At 53.5% G+C, this 13,871-nt stretch overlaps 2 protein-coding genes across 9 annotated transcripts; one reads left to right on the forward strand and one right to left on the reverse strand.

Annotated features, from left to right (window-relative positions):
* Positions 1–1,908: 1,908 nt before the first annotated feature.
* On the reverse strand, positions 1,909–9,422 carry BCL2L12 (BCL2 like 12). Of its 4 annotated transcripts, none has more exons than XM_045077025.1 (7): positions 9,366–9,422; positions 8,008–8,109; positions 7,250–7,364; positions 6,901–7,043; positions 5,954–6,040; positions 5,758–5,849; positions 1,909–2,125 (listed from the first exon to the last, which is right to left on the reverse strand). In XM_045077025.1, the coding sequence occupies exons 3-7, from the start codon at positions 7,354–7,356 to the stop codon at positions 2,075–2,077; spliced, it is 480 nt and encodes a 159-aa protein (XP_044932960.1). In that variant the 5' UTR covers positions 7,357–7,364; positions 8,008–8,109; positions 9,366–9,422; the 3' UTR covers positions 1,909–2,074. The 4 variants fall into 4 exon arrangements, with proteins under 4 accessions (XP_044932960.1, XP_044932958.1, XP_044932959.1 ...); XM_045077023.1 differs by lacking the exon at positions 9,366–9,422 and adding an exon at positions 3,971–4,258; XM_045077024.1 differs by lacking the exon at positions 9,366–9,422 and adding an exon at positions 3,971–4,258 and having other exon boundaries at positions 7,250–7,379.
* Positions 8,196–13,694, forward strand: IRF3 (interferon regulatory factor 3). 5 transcript variants are annotated; one of them, XM_013063936.2, is made up of 8 exons: positions 8,197–8,433; positions 9,132–9,304; positions 9,961–10,132; positions 10,219–10,289; positions 10,945–11,137; positions 11,227–11,607; positions 12,832–12,947; positions 13,438–13,694. In XM_013063936.2, exons 2-8 carry the CDS (start codon positions 9,140–9,142, stop codon positions 13,603–13,605), a joined length of 1,266 nt encoding a protein of 421 aa, XP_012919390.1. In that variant the 5' UTR covers positions 8,197–8,433; positions 9,132–9,139; the 3' UTR covers positions 13,606–13,694. The 5 variants fall into 5 exon arrangements, with proteins under 5 accessions (XP_044932957.1, XP_012919390.1, XP_012919391.1 ...); XM_013063937.2 differs by having other exon boundaries at positions 8,197–8,429; XM_013063938.2 differs by having other exon boundaries at positions 8,197–8,394.
* Positions 13,695–13,871: the final 177 nt, after the last annotated feature.

Here is a 13,871-nt window from a genome sequence, read left to right on the forward strand (position 1 = left end):
AGTGAAAGCAGGCTCCCTGCTGAGCAGAGAGTCTGATGCGGGGCTCTATCTCAAGGAACCTGGGATCATGACCTGAGCCGAAGGCAGAGGCTTTAACCCACTGAGCCACCCAGGTGCCCCAAGGAGACAATGGGCTACACCGGGAAATTGTAATCAACTATTTCCATTGATTTTCTCGTTGTTGTTATTCACTTGACAGAGAGAGAGAGAGAGAGATCACAAGTAGGCAGAGAGAGGGAGAAGCAGGCTCCCTGCTGAGCCAAAACCCCAGAGCTGGGCTCAATCCCAGGACCCTGAGATCATGACCTGAGCTCAGAGGCTTCATCCACTGAGCCACCCAGGGACCCTTTATTATTATTATTTTTTAGTCATCTCTCCACCCCAAGTGGGGCTCAAACTCACAATCCTGAGATCAACAGTCCTATTTTCTTCTGACTGAGCCACCTACGTGCCCAACAAACTAGCTTTTTAATACTAGGAAATAACCTAATGTCATTGAAAAGGAGGTTGCATTGGGCAGGGGGATACACAGGTACAGAGTCCAGGAAAGTGGTCTGAGCTGAAATCAGAGATGGGGGGAGGTGTCCCAAGGAACTATGCATCTTCCAGGGTGGCAGCCACTCCCCTCGTGGGGCTAATGAACACTGGACTGTGGCATATCGGAATGAGATGTGCTCCAAGCAGTGAAGACTTGCAGGGGCATCTGGGTGGCTCAGTTGGTTAAACATATGACTCCTGGTCTCCACTCAGGTCATGATTGCGGGCTCTTGGGATCCAGCCCTGCATGGTGAGGGGGGAGGATTTTTTCCCTCACCCTCTGCTCCTCCCCCCCAACTCACATGATCTCTAAAATACAAGAAATCACCCCTAAAAGTACAAATATGCCAAGAAATGTGGCACCACATAGTTCGAGGAAGGGATGCTTATTTGCAGAGTGAGAACGGAAGGAGGAAGGCAGGGTAGGACACTTGATTGAGCAGGAGCTCAATCTTAGCCAAAAAGGTCCACACTGGGTAAGTCAAATCTTGCTTCTCTGGGCATTTGCATGCCAACCAACAACCACAAAAACCCAGTGAGTGTTGGGACGCCTGAGTGGCTCAGTTGGTTAAGCAGCTGCCTTCGGCTCAGGTCATGATCCCAGCGTCCTGGGATCGAGTCCCACATCGGGCTCCTTGCTCCGCAGGGAGTCTGCTTCTCCCTCTCTGACTCTGCCTTCCACTCTGTCTGCCTGTGCTCGCTCTTGCTCTCTCTCTGACAAATAAATAAATAAAATCTTTAAAAAAAAAAAAAAAAAAAAAAAAAAAACAACCCCAGTGAGTGTTAACTTGGGGGCTACAAATAAATTTTAGTGAGTAGGCAAATTCGCAAATATGGAATCCATGAATAATGAGGATCCATGGCTAAGTGGTTTCCTTTGTGATTATGTGCATCTCAGTTTATGTGCTTTTAGACATAATTTTGTGAAGTGGGGGTGACAGCCCTGAAAAGGTGATAACCCTGGTCTATATACAGATGGAGAGTAACCAGCCAAAAATGTTCAGAAGGAGCAGTGGGAGGAGAAAAACGAGAAGAGGGTGGTGTTCTGGAGGTCCTGTGTAGGAAGATCACAGCTTTCTTCTGGAACTAGCTAGAAAGACTAGCTAGAAAGACTTCATGACCGTCAACACAGGATAAGCTGGAAATGATGCAACAAGAAAAAACATGGAATTAGCTGGAACTGTATCCACAGATATCCTCAAGCAGGTTGTACGTTCAAGTGACAGGCACTTGAAGGTGCCCCAAATAAGTATTTCTAGAATGAATGAACTGGCTCTTTCCTCAATTCATAAACCAGAGAGAGAGAGAGATCTCTTACCCAAATCTCCTACTTAGAAGTTAAGTTTTCAAGAGAAGGGACAAACAGTTCAATACCTGACAAAGTTTTTAATATGAAAAAAATCTTAATTTCTTTTTGGCAAAAACAGGGAGGGCAGCCACCACCCCACAACCCTGAGTGGAATAGGAAGACTTGGACAAGCACACAAAGACCATAAAGACAGGAGGTCTAATCTTGTAGCAGCTTCTGAGGAAGATCTCAGTCCAGGGGTAAGTTCAAGTCCACGGGTGAAATGGCAAGGATGCCCTCCTGGAGGGGAAAAGTGGAAGAGCTCATGAGCATTCACAGGCAGACCCTGTCCTCCATTCACAGTGGCATCCCCGCCAGCCCAATGACAGCAGAGACAGGGACGGGGTGGGAGGAGGAGGATCCGAAGAATCAGAGACCCAGGGGTGGACAGGGACAGAGTCCTGGGAAAAGGGAGGAGAGATAAAGCCCCAGGGTGGAGGGCAGAGCACCAGTGTCATGGAGACAGAGAGACAGGGACCAGAGACTCAGAGACGGGGAGCAGGGTCCCCGGGTTGTAACGATCAAGAGCACTGGCTTCATGTCAAAGTCCTGAGTCCAATCCTCTGCATGAGGGACAATCTCCATAAAATCGGGATAACATCTAATCCCAGAAGGTTGTCGTGGGGTTTAAACTGAATCATTCCACTAAAAGTCCTTGGCTGTGCATGTGGCCGAACAAAAACAGAAACAAAAAACAAAACAACCCCCACAAAACCCCCAAAACAAAAGAACAATTTCACAAATAAACAAGCTTCTGCACTGAGCTCCAGACACGTATATCTACTGTCCCCTCCTCATCTCCCTTTGAGGTCTCAAGGACGTCTCTCCCCTACCTGGACCACTTCCAATCATCCCTGACTCAACCTGCTCCTCCCCACCTGCTCCTCCCTGTCTCAGGGAGCAACTGAAGCAGCCCTACTGCATCAGGCCGGCATCCTTGATTTCCGTCTCCCATTCATTAGCACTCCTAAATAGCACTCGTAATCCACTCATAAGCAAAATCTGTCAATTCTACCTCTGAATTAACTGGGAGACTCCTCCACTACCGCCACTGCAGTACGATCCAACACCATCTCCTCCCTGAACCAGCGGACACCTCCCCACTCCCTACTTCCGCCTCGCCCTCTATGGTATCGCCCCATGAGGCCGCTAGAGGGCGCAAGTTAACACCTAAATCAGCTCTCGTCTCCCTCCGCTCAGAGAGCTCGCTCAGTCAGTGCCCAAGTTCTTACCTTCACAAGCCCCGCCCCCTCCTGCTCTCAACTCTCGCCCTCTCCCTTTCGCTCACCCTGGTTCAGCCCTACCGGCCTCTCTGCTCCTCAAACACCCCTGGCCAGCTCCTGCCACTCTGAAGCAATAGTTTCATCAGTACCCCGGAGCCCAATCCAGCTCTGAGCCTGGCCTTGAATTTAAAGCAGTGGTCTTCTGAAGCTGATAGGTCGGGGCCAAGAGAAAACAAAAAGCAGAAAGAAATAAGTAAAGCAAGTCAATCCTACCATCTGGTAGAAGTTTGCATTAGAAGGTGCAGGGTGTTATGAAGGAAGTAAAGCAATGAAGAGGCAAAGGGAGTGGGTGGGAGGGGATGGAGGTGGCTCTGATTTCAAACAGGGACCAGGAGGGTGACACCCGAATGGAGCAGAGGAAGTGACACTGGGGGATACCTGGGCAAGTGCATTCTGGCAGGCAGTGTCAGAGCAGACAGTCACCAGATAATCACGCAAATGGCCACAGGGTGCCAAGATCTTACAATGGTCCCATTTTAATCTTTACAATAACCCTTTGAGATGGGTACTTCTACTTGCCCTACCTGATGGATAAAGAAACCGAGGCCCAGGAAGGGGTCTCCCATGTTTCCCACTAGTAACTGTCAGTATGTATCAGAATGGTTTAAGCCAGGCACAGGGTCCGCACTGATTACCTACTGGTGTACAGCTGGTGCTCAATAAACACAAAACAATTGAATGATTGGGCTGGGAGAACACCTGTCATGTCTGAAAAGAAGCCAAAGAAGCCACCCCCACCCCACCACACAGACACAAGTTACAGTTGGATAAAGGGGGGCCCAGAGAAGCTCTGGCAGCTCACCCAGCCCCCGTGTGCCTGGATCCAGGGCCCGAAGCTGTGCACGTGCTCCACACTGAGACCGGCCAGGGTGCCCCCAAGCCGGGCCACGCGGCGGCTCAGCTCCATGGCCAGGGCCAGACGGGCCAGGGGCTCTGGGGAAGGCGGCGGAGGCCCAGGGCAGGGCAAGTTGGGGCGTGGGTGGCTAGGAAGAGGGCTGTCCTCCCGGTTGGAGAACAGCTCCACTAGGCGGGCGAAGGAGCCCGCGGAGAGGCGAGCCAGCTTTCCACGCAGGGCCGGGTCCGAGGCCAGCTGTGGGGTGGGGAAGAGACGAGACTGGGTCGGCCTCCGCCACGCCCCCGCAGTCAGCCAATAGGAGGCTATGAGGCGTGACTTCCTGATTAAAGCGCTCCCGACATTGAAGCTCAAAGCCACGCCCATCCCTCACACCAGCCAATCATAAATCAGAATCTGAGGTCTCCGCCAAACTACTCCTAGAAAGGTGGCCGACAGCCAATGAGGGCCAAAGCCCTAATTAGCTGAGTTCTAGAATACAGACCTTATAGCCACGCCCCCTAGAGGTTCCCTGAGAGTCCCTGGAACCAGTCCCTGGAACCTTAAAATTAATATTTTAAGGTCATACACTTTCCCCAAGCTCCTGAGCCAATCAAGTTCCAGGAGCAAATCATAAGCCAGACCTCCTCCGGCTGCTATTTCCCCCCACATTCCAAGGCATACCCCTATATAGCTAACCAGGGTTTCATATTTTAGACAGTCCTCTCAAAACAAACTCCCTTCCTCCCACCATACAGTCCCTAATTCCTCAACTGGTCCCAGTTTCCCAGATCACGTTTCGGGTGCCCACACCCCTTGTCTAAAGGCCACACCCTTCTCACTGTAAATACAAAACTATCCTGACCTTATTCAACCAGTAGCGGAGAAACTTAGCACGTCTGACCCCATAATGCTTCTATTTCCCTTACTGCTGGGACCTATAGTTTAGAAACTTCTGCTTAGCCCTGCACATTGGCACGCTACATCTAAGATTCACAAAAACGGCTCTTTTACCAGAAATCTACTTTACTGGAGGAGATAAGGAAGTCCTTACAGAAATGACGACGCTCTATGTAAGATTTATAGGAATGACACGATTTGTACACAAAGATCAACTGACCAAGGACAGGGCGAGGGGGTGGCTCAGTCTATTAAGGGTCTGCCTTCCACTCAGTCATGATCCCAGGGTCCTAGAATGGAGCCCCATGTCGGGCTCCCCGCTGAGCCCAGAATCAGCTTCTCTCTCTCCCTCTGCCCTCCCCACCCCCACCCTGCTCATGCTCTCTCTTTCTCTCTCAAATAAAGAAATAAAATCTCTAATAAATAAATAAAACCGCTTGAAAGAAAAAGCTGACCAAGGACAAAAGAAGTCACACAACCTTCCTCTGCTATCTATAGATGGCAGCCACTTTTTGACTCCAATCCCCATCCCCTTCCCCTTTCTAACATAAAAGCAGCTCAGATCTTAGGCTGGGGGAGACAGTTCTTTGAGACAGTTGTATGCCATCTCCTCAGTGTGCTGCCTTTCCAAATAAAGTCGCTTTCCTTACCCCAACATCTTCGCTCTTGGCTCACTGGCCTGTGGTGCTGGGAGCAGAATGGGCTTAGACCCCGTTACAAACCCTTCATAGAAGTGGAGACCCACCCTCTCCTCACCTGACCATCTAATGAGAATGCAGATTCAGGTTCTGATCCCAGTGCCCAGCCATCCCGCAATCCCCATCCCAGCTGAGGGATGGAACAGACAGACTTGTCACCTTCTGATTGATGACTTCTGCCTCTTCCTCCAGCAAGGCCACCAGCTTCCGCAGTAGGGCTTCCTTCTCTGTGGGTGGGGCTCCCTGTAACTCTGGGGGGTGGGGTGTGAAGGGCAAAAGAGAATCAGCTGGGGGCAGAACCCTGCCCACCCTTTTGCCCTCATCCTTCTCCGCCCGGGGCCTCTTGGTCCCTCACCTGGGCTAGGTGGGGATCTCAGTTGCTCTTGGACTAGTTGTTCCAGCCGCTGGGCCACCAGAGCATAGAAATCTGGAGTTGCTGGGCCTGGGGTCAAAAGGGCCAATGATGGGTCTCTGGGACATCGAGCAGTTATGGATTCTCTCCTTGTCCCAACCATCTTGCCAGGTTGCAATGATTTCCATTCCATAGTGGGATAAACTGAGACCCACTGAGCACACTTGGTAAAAGGCCTTGGTACTTCCCATTTTACTGTGTCCCTCAAACTAGACTTAGAATGTTATGGCCGAACTAGACTTTGAAGATGATCCTATCCAAGACAGGCAAATGCAGGGCACTCCAGCAATTACCACCCTACCTACCCCTTGCTGATTTCAGGCATCATCTACTGATCACAGAACTCTTCTTCCCCAGCTGTGAAATCCCTTTCAAGTATAGCCATTACTAGTCTATCAAGGCTCCCACATGAATAATCCAAATGGTTACTCTTGACCATGCCCAAGGACACCCCTCCACACACATGCACACATTCCTACTTTGCTTCTGGAGAAATATAGGAGCAAGAAACAAAAGGAATTTCCCAGAGTCATGTAGCCTAACAGCCAGGGAGTTGTGACTCAAAACCAGGTCTCCTTCCTCCCTACTGCGGGTACTGGAGGCTACAAAGTCCCAGGGGTAGGGAAGGATACATGGGAGGAGAGAGATAACAAACAGAAAGGGATCAAAAGCCCCATTGGGAAGCCAGTTCACAGAATGTAACAGGGGGTGGGGGAACAGAGAATGTGAGAGTAGTTCCCACTCAGTTCCCCTCTTAGCTAAGTGATCTTGGGCTAGTTCCTTATCCTTTCTATGCTTTAAAGAATCAAAGCTTCTTAAAAAAAAAAAAAAAAAAAAAATCAAAGCTTCTGGCCCTACCGGTTCATGGGTGATCTAGGGAAATCTCTTACCAGGCTCTGAAACATAGCATGGGCGTAGGGGCAGGGAGCAAGGCCGAGGGGATTCAGGGGGAACTGCTCCTCGACCCAGGGGGCAGGGAAGACATCGGCGAAGGCGGCTCAGGAAATCTGTTGGCTCCTCCTGGGCAGGACTCCTAGGAAAGGGGACCTCAGAGAGTGACCCCAGAGGCCCCTTTGCAAGCAGTCCCTTTTCCCTCCCACTGAGGGCTTCTCGGTGCAACCCCAGGGACAAGGAAAAGAGCCAGATATAAAGAGAGGGGAACACAGAGACAAGGCACAAGAATCAAGAGGGCCCCACCCCAGATGCAGGCCCCTGAGGGAGGAGGGCAACTCCTCTTACCTGGGTGGGATTGAAATGGGGGACCCGGCAGCCTCACCTCGCCTAAAGAAGGCAGCTAGGACTCTCACCGTGTCCTCCCGGAGGCCCAGCTCTTCCGAGCCTGCCATGGGGGCACCTGTGAAAGAGGGAGCTGGGGGATGGTCTCCAGGGTTGACTTGAGGTGGAGGATGGGGGCCCAAATGCCTCGTCCCTGAATAAGGAGGAGGCCGGGACACTTTCTTCCCCAAGGGAAGAAAGGGCTGAGAGCTTTAACTCCTAAGTCCTTTAAGGGAGTTAGAGTCTGGGGACCGAGACTCTAGAATCCTCGGAGGGAGAAGAGGGAGGAGGACGAAGATTCCTTGATCCTTGGAGAGGAAGAGGGTGGGGACCCGGATTCCTGGGTCTAGGGGAGAAAGGGACTGGGGGCTGGACTCGAGTTTTCGGAGAAGGGGCCTGGGGGATCTGAATTCTTGAGTCTGACAAAAAAGGGGACTCGGGACTCCGACTTCTGGATTCTGAAGGCATATGCCAAGGGGCTCGAGCTCTTAGAGAATCGGGAACTACGAATCCCAGCCGGCTTCATGACAAACCTTCCCCTCCGTCCGCACTTGAATCGCCGCCGCGCAGCCTCCTTGGGAGGTGTAGTTCCCTTATCCGACCCAGGCTGGAATCTTGGGGTCTCGGGGCGCATGGATGTCGGAGAAGGGGGACCGAGGTGCCGGCTTCGAGATCCCGGCCTCTTCCCTTCTCACCCCAGCCCTCCCAAAAGCCCGGCTTACCTGGGGCCGGAGCGGCCGCCCACTCCTCCTTCACTGAACGTGCATAAACTTCTCTTAGTTCAACTTTCCCGCGCCTGCGCACTGGGCAGGGTTGACACGGCCCTATTGTAGAAGAGGGGGAGCGCTGGGGCCCATCTAATTTGCATGTGACGTTCCCAGCATGCCGTTGGCCAGAAGGCCTAAAAAGGGCATTGACGGGGGGCGGGGGTGCCGTCCGGGCTCTTGGTGCCGCCTCTTTGGCTCTGAAGTCTGTAGACCAACCGCAGTTGAAGTTTTTATTTCGTGAAATCGGTAGAAAAGAAAACCGCATTGCTCTGAAGCTCAGCTGACAGAAAGGAGGGTGTGCAGCTACAAGTTCGAGAGCTATCGGACCCTCAAAAGCCAGGGGTGGGTCCTAGCACTTTGCGCCCCCGACTCTTTACGTAGGTAACGGCGGATCTGGGGAATTGGTGGCGTCCGGACCGAGAAGCGCGAGGAAAAAAACGGGTCTGCCCTGAGAGTGTAGAGGAGGCACTGTGTACTCGGGAAAGTGAAGCAGCCAGGGGAGAAAGTGAAACAATGGCCGGTGCTGGAGGTCGGCTGTAAAAACAACATAACAACAACAACGACAACAGGAAAAAGTAGCGGGGAGAGTGGGAAGGGCAGGCGTCCGCACTGGGGGATCTAAGGGAGAGAAGAGTGGACCCTGAAAATGGGAGGCAGTCCACCCTATAAAGTGTGTGTGTGTGTGTGTGTGTGTGTGTCTGTACGCGCGCGCGCGCGCGCGCCCTAGAGGAGCCAAGCTGTGTTTGGGGTGGGGTGGATGGAGGGTCTAGGGTGGAAATGGGTGAGCGGCTCTTCTGTGGGGCAGTTTGTAGAAGGGGTCTACAGCACGGTTAAGTGCAGGAGGTAGAGATCTACAATTGAATAACGTCTGCCCTGGTATAACTAGGGGAGGTTCTCTAACTTGGAAGTGGGGGTAACTGCATTGGGTGATGTGGGGGAGGGGAAAGGAGAAAAGGGTTTACCGCGGAAGAGGGAGGGATCTACACTGGCGGAATTGGGGAGGTAGGGGGCCTGCACAGAAGAAGGTGGGGAAAGAAGAGGGGGGCCGTCCGCGCCCACGAACTGCCCTCTAAGCGCAGGCCGGACCATGGGAACCCCAAAGCCGCGGATCCTGCCCTGGCTTGTGTCGCAGCTGGACCTAGGGCAGCTGGAGGGGGTGGCCTGGCTGGACGAGAGCCGCACACGCTTCCGCATCCCTTGGAAGCACGGCTTGCGGCAGGATGCCCAGCAAGAAGACTTCGGCATCTTCCAGGTGCGTGAGCTTCCGAACACCGGGAACCCTGAGATAACAGCGGGGAGGAGGGGGGACTCACAGGGGGCGGAGCCGAGGAAGCGAGGGGGTTAGCACGCTTGCAGCTGGCAGGCGCTGACGCTGGCAGGTGGAGGTAGGTGGAGTTAGGACGAGACTGGGCAGGGTTAGTAGGATCAGCGGACTGGCAAGATGGGGGGGGGGGCGGGTTCCAGAAAAAGAACCAGAAAAACAGGGTTAGAACTCGAAAGGAATGCCAACGGAGCATTCGGGCTCGCAGAGGGCGGGGTCTTGGTCGTAGAATTCTGGGGACGGTCTCGGAACCTTAGAGGCAAGACTTGGCCCGGAAGTTGAGGTGATTTCTCACCAAATTAGGATACACCAGTGGTGGTAACCCGAGTTGGAGTGTGAGGGGCGGGGTTATTACAGAAGGTGTTCTGGGGCAGGTTGGTGGCAGAGTTTAGACACCCAGTAGGACCTGGAAGGCTGGCTTAGAAAGCAAAGCTTTTCAAAAGGTGAAGATAGGGGGCCTTAGGATGCAGAGAATCCAAGAATTTGGGGTTGGATCCTTGCCGAGTTAGAACGTGCCAGGGGAGAGAACCCCTGGGGTGGGGTCTTGGTCATCCTTCTCACTATCCTGGTACCCACTGGCTCCCCAGGCGTGGGCCGAGGCCAGCGGTGCCTACACTCCAGGAAAGGATAAACCTGATCTGCCCACCTGGAAGAGGAATTTCCGATCTGCCCTGAACAGGAAGGAGGGGCTGCGTTTAGCCGAGGATCGGAGCAAGGACCCCCACGACCCGCACAAGGTCTATGAGTTTGTGATCTCAGGTGTGCCAGAAGTGGGGCTTCACATGGAGAGGGTGGGATTTTGAGTGTCCCCAATACTCTGCTCTACTCACCATCTTCCTCGGCAGGAGCTGGGAACTTTACTGAGTTGGACACATCACTGGGAACCAATGGTGGATGCAGTACCTTGGCTACCCAGGTGAGAATGCACCCCAGCCCTCCCGCCCCATCTGACCCATCTACTGTCTGTCTCCCCACAGCCTTGTTCAGGCGTCCTCTTCTCCCCCGGATCATCACCCCAATCTTCCTCCTGAGCGTCCATCCTCTGCCCTGTGGGCTGTCCCGCATCTGATCCCTAGCTGACCCTGTCCCCCTGCCCAGAGCCCTTCCATGGCTTCCAGCACCCTCAGGACAAAGTTCAGAGCTTTCCCCAGGCATCTAGGGCCCACAGACACCTACCCGGAATTTCATAGCTTCTGTTGCTAGAGTACCCTCAGCCTCCTGGGAACCCAGAACCACCCTACCCTTGACCTTGATGTCTGTGCTAGAGCAAGTTCCCTCTGAAATTGTGTCCAGCCTTCTCTGCCCAGGTCTTGCTTGCACAGGGCCAGAACCTTGGGCTGGAATTAGCTGCTCCCCTTGGGCCCCAGTAGCACCCAGCATATACCAGAGCACATATTTTGCTCTCTGTGCCCATGGTTTTCTCCCTGCCTCCCCCCAACCCTCCTCACAGGAAGCCCCTTGAGGGCAAAGCTCAGGTCTGACTTCTCTCCTGATCCCAAAGCCTGGTCCATATGAAGTCTCTCAAAAGGGCTATGGAAATGCCAGATCCTTTTCTTTTTTCTTCTCTCCAGGGAGACATACTAGAGGAGTTACTGAATGACATGGCCTTGGCCCCATTCCCAGATGGGGGGCCCTCGAGCCTGGCTGTGGTCCCTGAACAGACCCCTCCATTCTTGCTGAGCCCCACAGTAGACATCCCTCCTCCCTGCCCAAACTCAGAGCCCCCGGAAAACCCACTGAGGCGGCTCTTGGTGCCTGAGGAAGGTGAGTGGGGTGGAAGGGGCTGGGGCGCCACGCCCCCTTATACTCTCTTTGTCTAACTCTCCCTTCATGTCACTTTTGCCACCACTCAGAGTGGGAGTTCGAGGTGACTGCCTTCTACCGGGGCCGCCAAGTCTTCCAGCAGACTGTCTTCTGCCCAAGGGGCCTGCGTCTGGTGGCTTCAGAAGCAGGGGACGGGACACTGTCTGGACAGCCAATCATATTGCCAGACCCTGGGCTGTGGCTGACGGACAGGGGTGTGTTGGGCTACGTGAGGCGTGTGCTGAGCTGCCTGGGTAGGGGACTAGCTCTGTGCAGGGCAGGACAGCGACTCTGGGCCCGGAGGCTGGGCCACTGCCACACGTACTGGGCCTTGGGCGAGGAGCTCCTCCCTGACAGCAGTCACGGGCCCAGTGGTGAGGTCCCCAAGGATGAGGAGGGAGACGTGTTCGACCTACGGCCTTTCGTGTCAGGTGAGTGAGGCAAGGCCTTCTGACTCTGCTGTAGAAAGACTAGGTCACGGTGGTTAAGAACTCTGGGTTCTGGGGGTGCCTGGATGGCTTCATTGGCTAAGTGACTCTTGATTTCAGCTCAGGTCATGATCTCACAGTTGTGAGATCAAGCCACCGAGCCGGGCTGTGCATTCAGCTTGGAGCCTGTTTAAGATTCTCTCTCTCTTCCTCTCTCTGCCCTTCCTGCCACACTCCGTCCCTCTCTTTAAAAAAAAAAAAAAAGATTTCAAATCTCCAGACTTCCAAGTTCCAGTTCAGGCCCTGCTGCTTTGCTTCTGCTATAACCTGGGGCAAACTGTGGGGCTGCTCTGCATCTGCCTAAGGACTATCTCCGCTGCTGGAGGCACAGGGCCCAGTGTGTAGAAGGTGCTCGAGGAATTAGCTGCCATAGTCTTCATTGTTCCCAGTTATTCTTGTGGATAGACAGACGCAGAAGAGACAAGCCTTTAGGGCTTTATTACCAGGTAGATTTGTCTGCAGTGAAGGAAATGTTCTGGATTTGCACTCTCCCATCTGGTATCCACCAGCCACGGGTGGCTGTTGGGTACTTAGGCCAGTGCAACTGAGGAAGGGAGTTTTATTTTATTTTTTAAAGATTTTATTCATTCATTTGACAGGGAAACAGCGAGAGAGGGAACATTAGTAGGGGGAGCGGGAGAGGGGGGGAAGCAGGCTTGCCCAAGAGCAGAGAGCCTGATGCAGGGCTCAATCCCAGGACCCCAGGATCACGACCTGAGCGAAGGCAGCTGCTTAATGACTGAGCCACCCAGCTTCTCCTCTGTTTGCTTTTAATTAGTTACTACTTAAACGGAAATAGCCATAGTGGTTAGTGGCTACTACCAGGAGAATGTGGCCTTAGGGGGTTAAAGAGCAGAAACTGCCAGCCACCTTGTACTCAGAATCAGGGAAGTCCTTGAGGAGAGTATACTCCTTCCTATCCCAAATGAGGGCAGGGGTGGGGGATCAGTGCAGAGCTTCCAGCCCCATCCCGATGGGAGGGAAAAAAAAAAATGTAAGATTGTGCTGGAACTTTTCCTAGATTAGCAGCCATCTGGTCATGCTGTAGGTGTCAGGCTTCAGGTCAGGGGAGAAGGTGAGGCTGATAGGTCTGGGGGGGGTGGGCAGGGAGGGGCAGGTGGTAGAGGGTCCTCCTCCCATGGCCTGACTAGGATCTCGGGCCTCCAGATCTGATTGCCTTCCTCGAAGGAAGCCGACACTCACCACGCTACACCCTCTGGTTCTGCATGGGGGAGCCATGGCCCCAGGACCAGCCGTGGACCAAGAAGCTCGTGATGGTCAAGGTGCTGCAGTCCCGGGCTTCTGGAGCTAAGGGGTGGATCTTAAGGGAGGAGGACCTACAACTCCCAGAAGCCCTCTGAGGAACTACAACTTCCAAGAGTCTCTGCAACCACCAGTTCCTCATCCTCAGGAGCTTCTGGGTGTCCCTCTCCTGGCCTCACCCCCAGAACCTGTTTTGAACTCTGAAAACCATGTGGAAGTCGGTCCTAGCAACCTCTGTGAGGAACTACAGTGCCTAGGAGTCCTGACCACAAGCTGCCCGGCCCTAGCTTCTGGGAACCCCTCCAGCATTTCAGCCCTAGGAAACTTCTCAGACCACTAGTGGTTGTGGTTATGGGGGGAAACTACAACTCCCAGCAGCCCTGGGCCTACTGATTCATCCTGGGTCACAGTGGGCGCTGCTGGGAGTTGTAGTTTTCCAACCCCACCCTTGACAATAAACTGGGTTGAGTGTTTTCCCTGACTCCTGTTTCTCCCCCCCACCTCCTGCAGGTTGTTCCCACATGCCTGAGGGCCCTGCTGGACATGGCACGATCAGAGGGCGCTTCCTCACTAGAGAACACTGTGGACCTGCACATTTCCAACAGCTACCCACTCTCTCTCACATCAGAGCAGTATAAGGCCTACCTCCAGGACCTGGTCGAGGACATGGATTTCTAGGCCTTGGGGGAGGTCTGATCCCTCACTCCTCACGGGTGCTTCCCCCTCGTGCCTTCACCTTGGCAATAAACTATTTCTTGCCACTGTTACCACTTGTGTGCCTGGTGTTGGGTGTCAGCTGGGTTTCAGCTAGGTCCAGGGTAGTCCTGACCTAGACTGGGCCTTATTCCTTCTTAGGACCTCAGCATACACATCTGTGCAAGCAACTCCCACCCTAGATACTCTCTGCATGAGGACAGACACTGTGCAGGGGGCAGCTGATACCT

Source organism: Mustela putorius, unplaced genomic scaffold (genome assembly GCF_011764305.1).
Source record: "Mustela putorius furo isolate JIRA1106 unplaced genomic scaffold, ASM1176430v1.1 tig00000196_pilon_pilon_pilon, whole genome shotgun sequence".
Lineage (NCBI taxonomy): Eukaryota > Metazoa > Chordata > Mammalia > Carnivora > Mustelidae > Mustela > Mustela putorius.

What these genes read in the sequence shown, in the direction of transcription:
- BCL2L12 (XM_045077023.1), bottom strand. Translation starts at nt 7,356, where the DNA reads ATGGCAGGCTCGGAAGAGCTGGGCCTCCGGGAGGACACGGTGAGAGTC. An exon ending in CAGAAGTCATCAATCAGAAG is followed by an intron (nt 4,259 to 5,757) that starts GTGACAAGTCTG and finishes CCCACCCCACAG; the next exon opens with CTGGCCTCGGACCCGGCCCT. An exon ending in TCCAGGCACACGGGGGCTGG is followed by an intron (nt 2,126 to 3,970) that starts GTGAGCTGCCAG and finishes TTTCCCCTCCAG; the next exon opens with GAGGGCATCCTTGCCATTTC.
- IRF3 (XM_013063936.2), top strand. Translation starts at nt 9,140, where the DNA reads ATGGGAACCCCAAAGCCGCGGATCCTGCCCTGGCTTGTGTCGCAGCTG. An exon ending in AAGACTTCGGCATCTTCCAG is followed by an intron (nt 9,305 to 9,960) that starts GTGCGTGAGCTT and finishes CTGGCTCCCCAG; the next exon opens with GCGTGGGCCGAGGCCAGCGG. An exon ending in AGAAGCTCGTGATGGTCAAG is followed by an intron (nt 12,948 to 13,437) that starts GTGCTGCAGTCC and finishes CACCTCCTGCAG; the next exon opens with GTTGTTCCCACATGCCTGAG.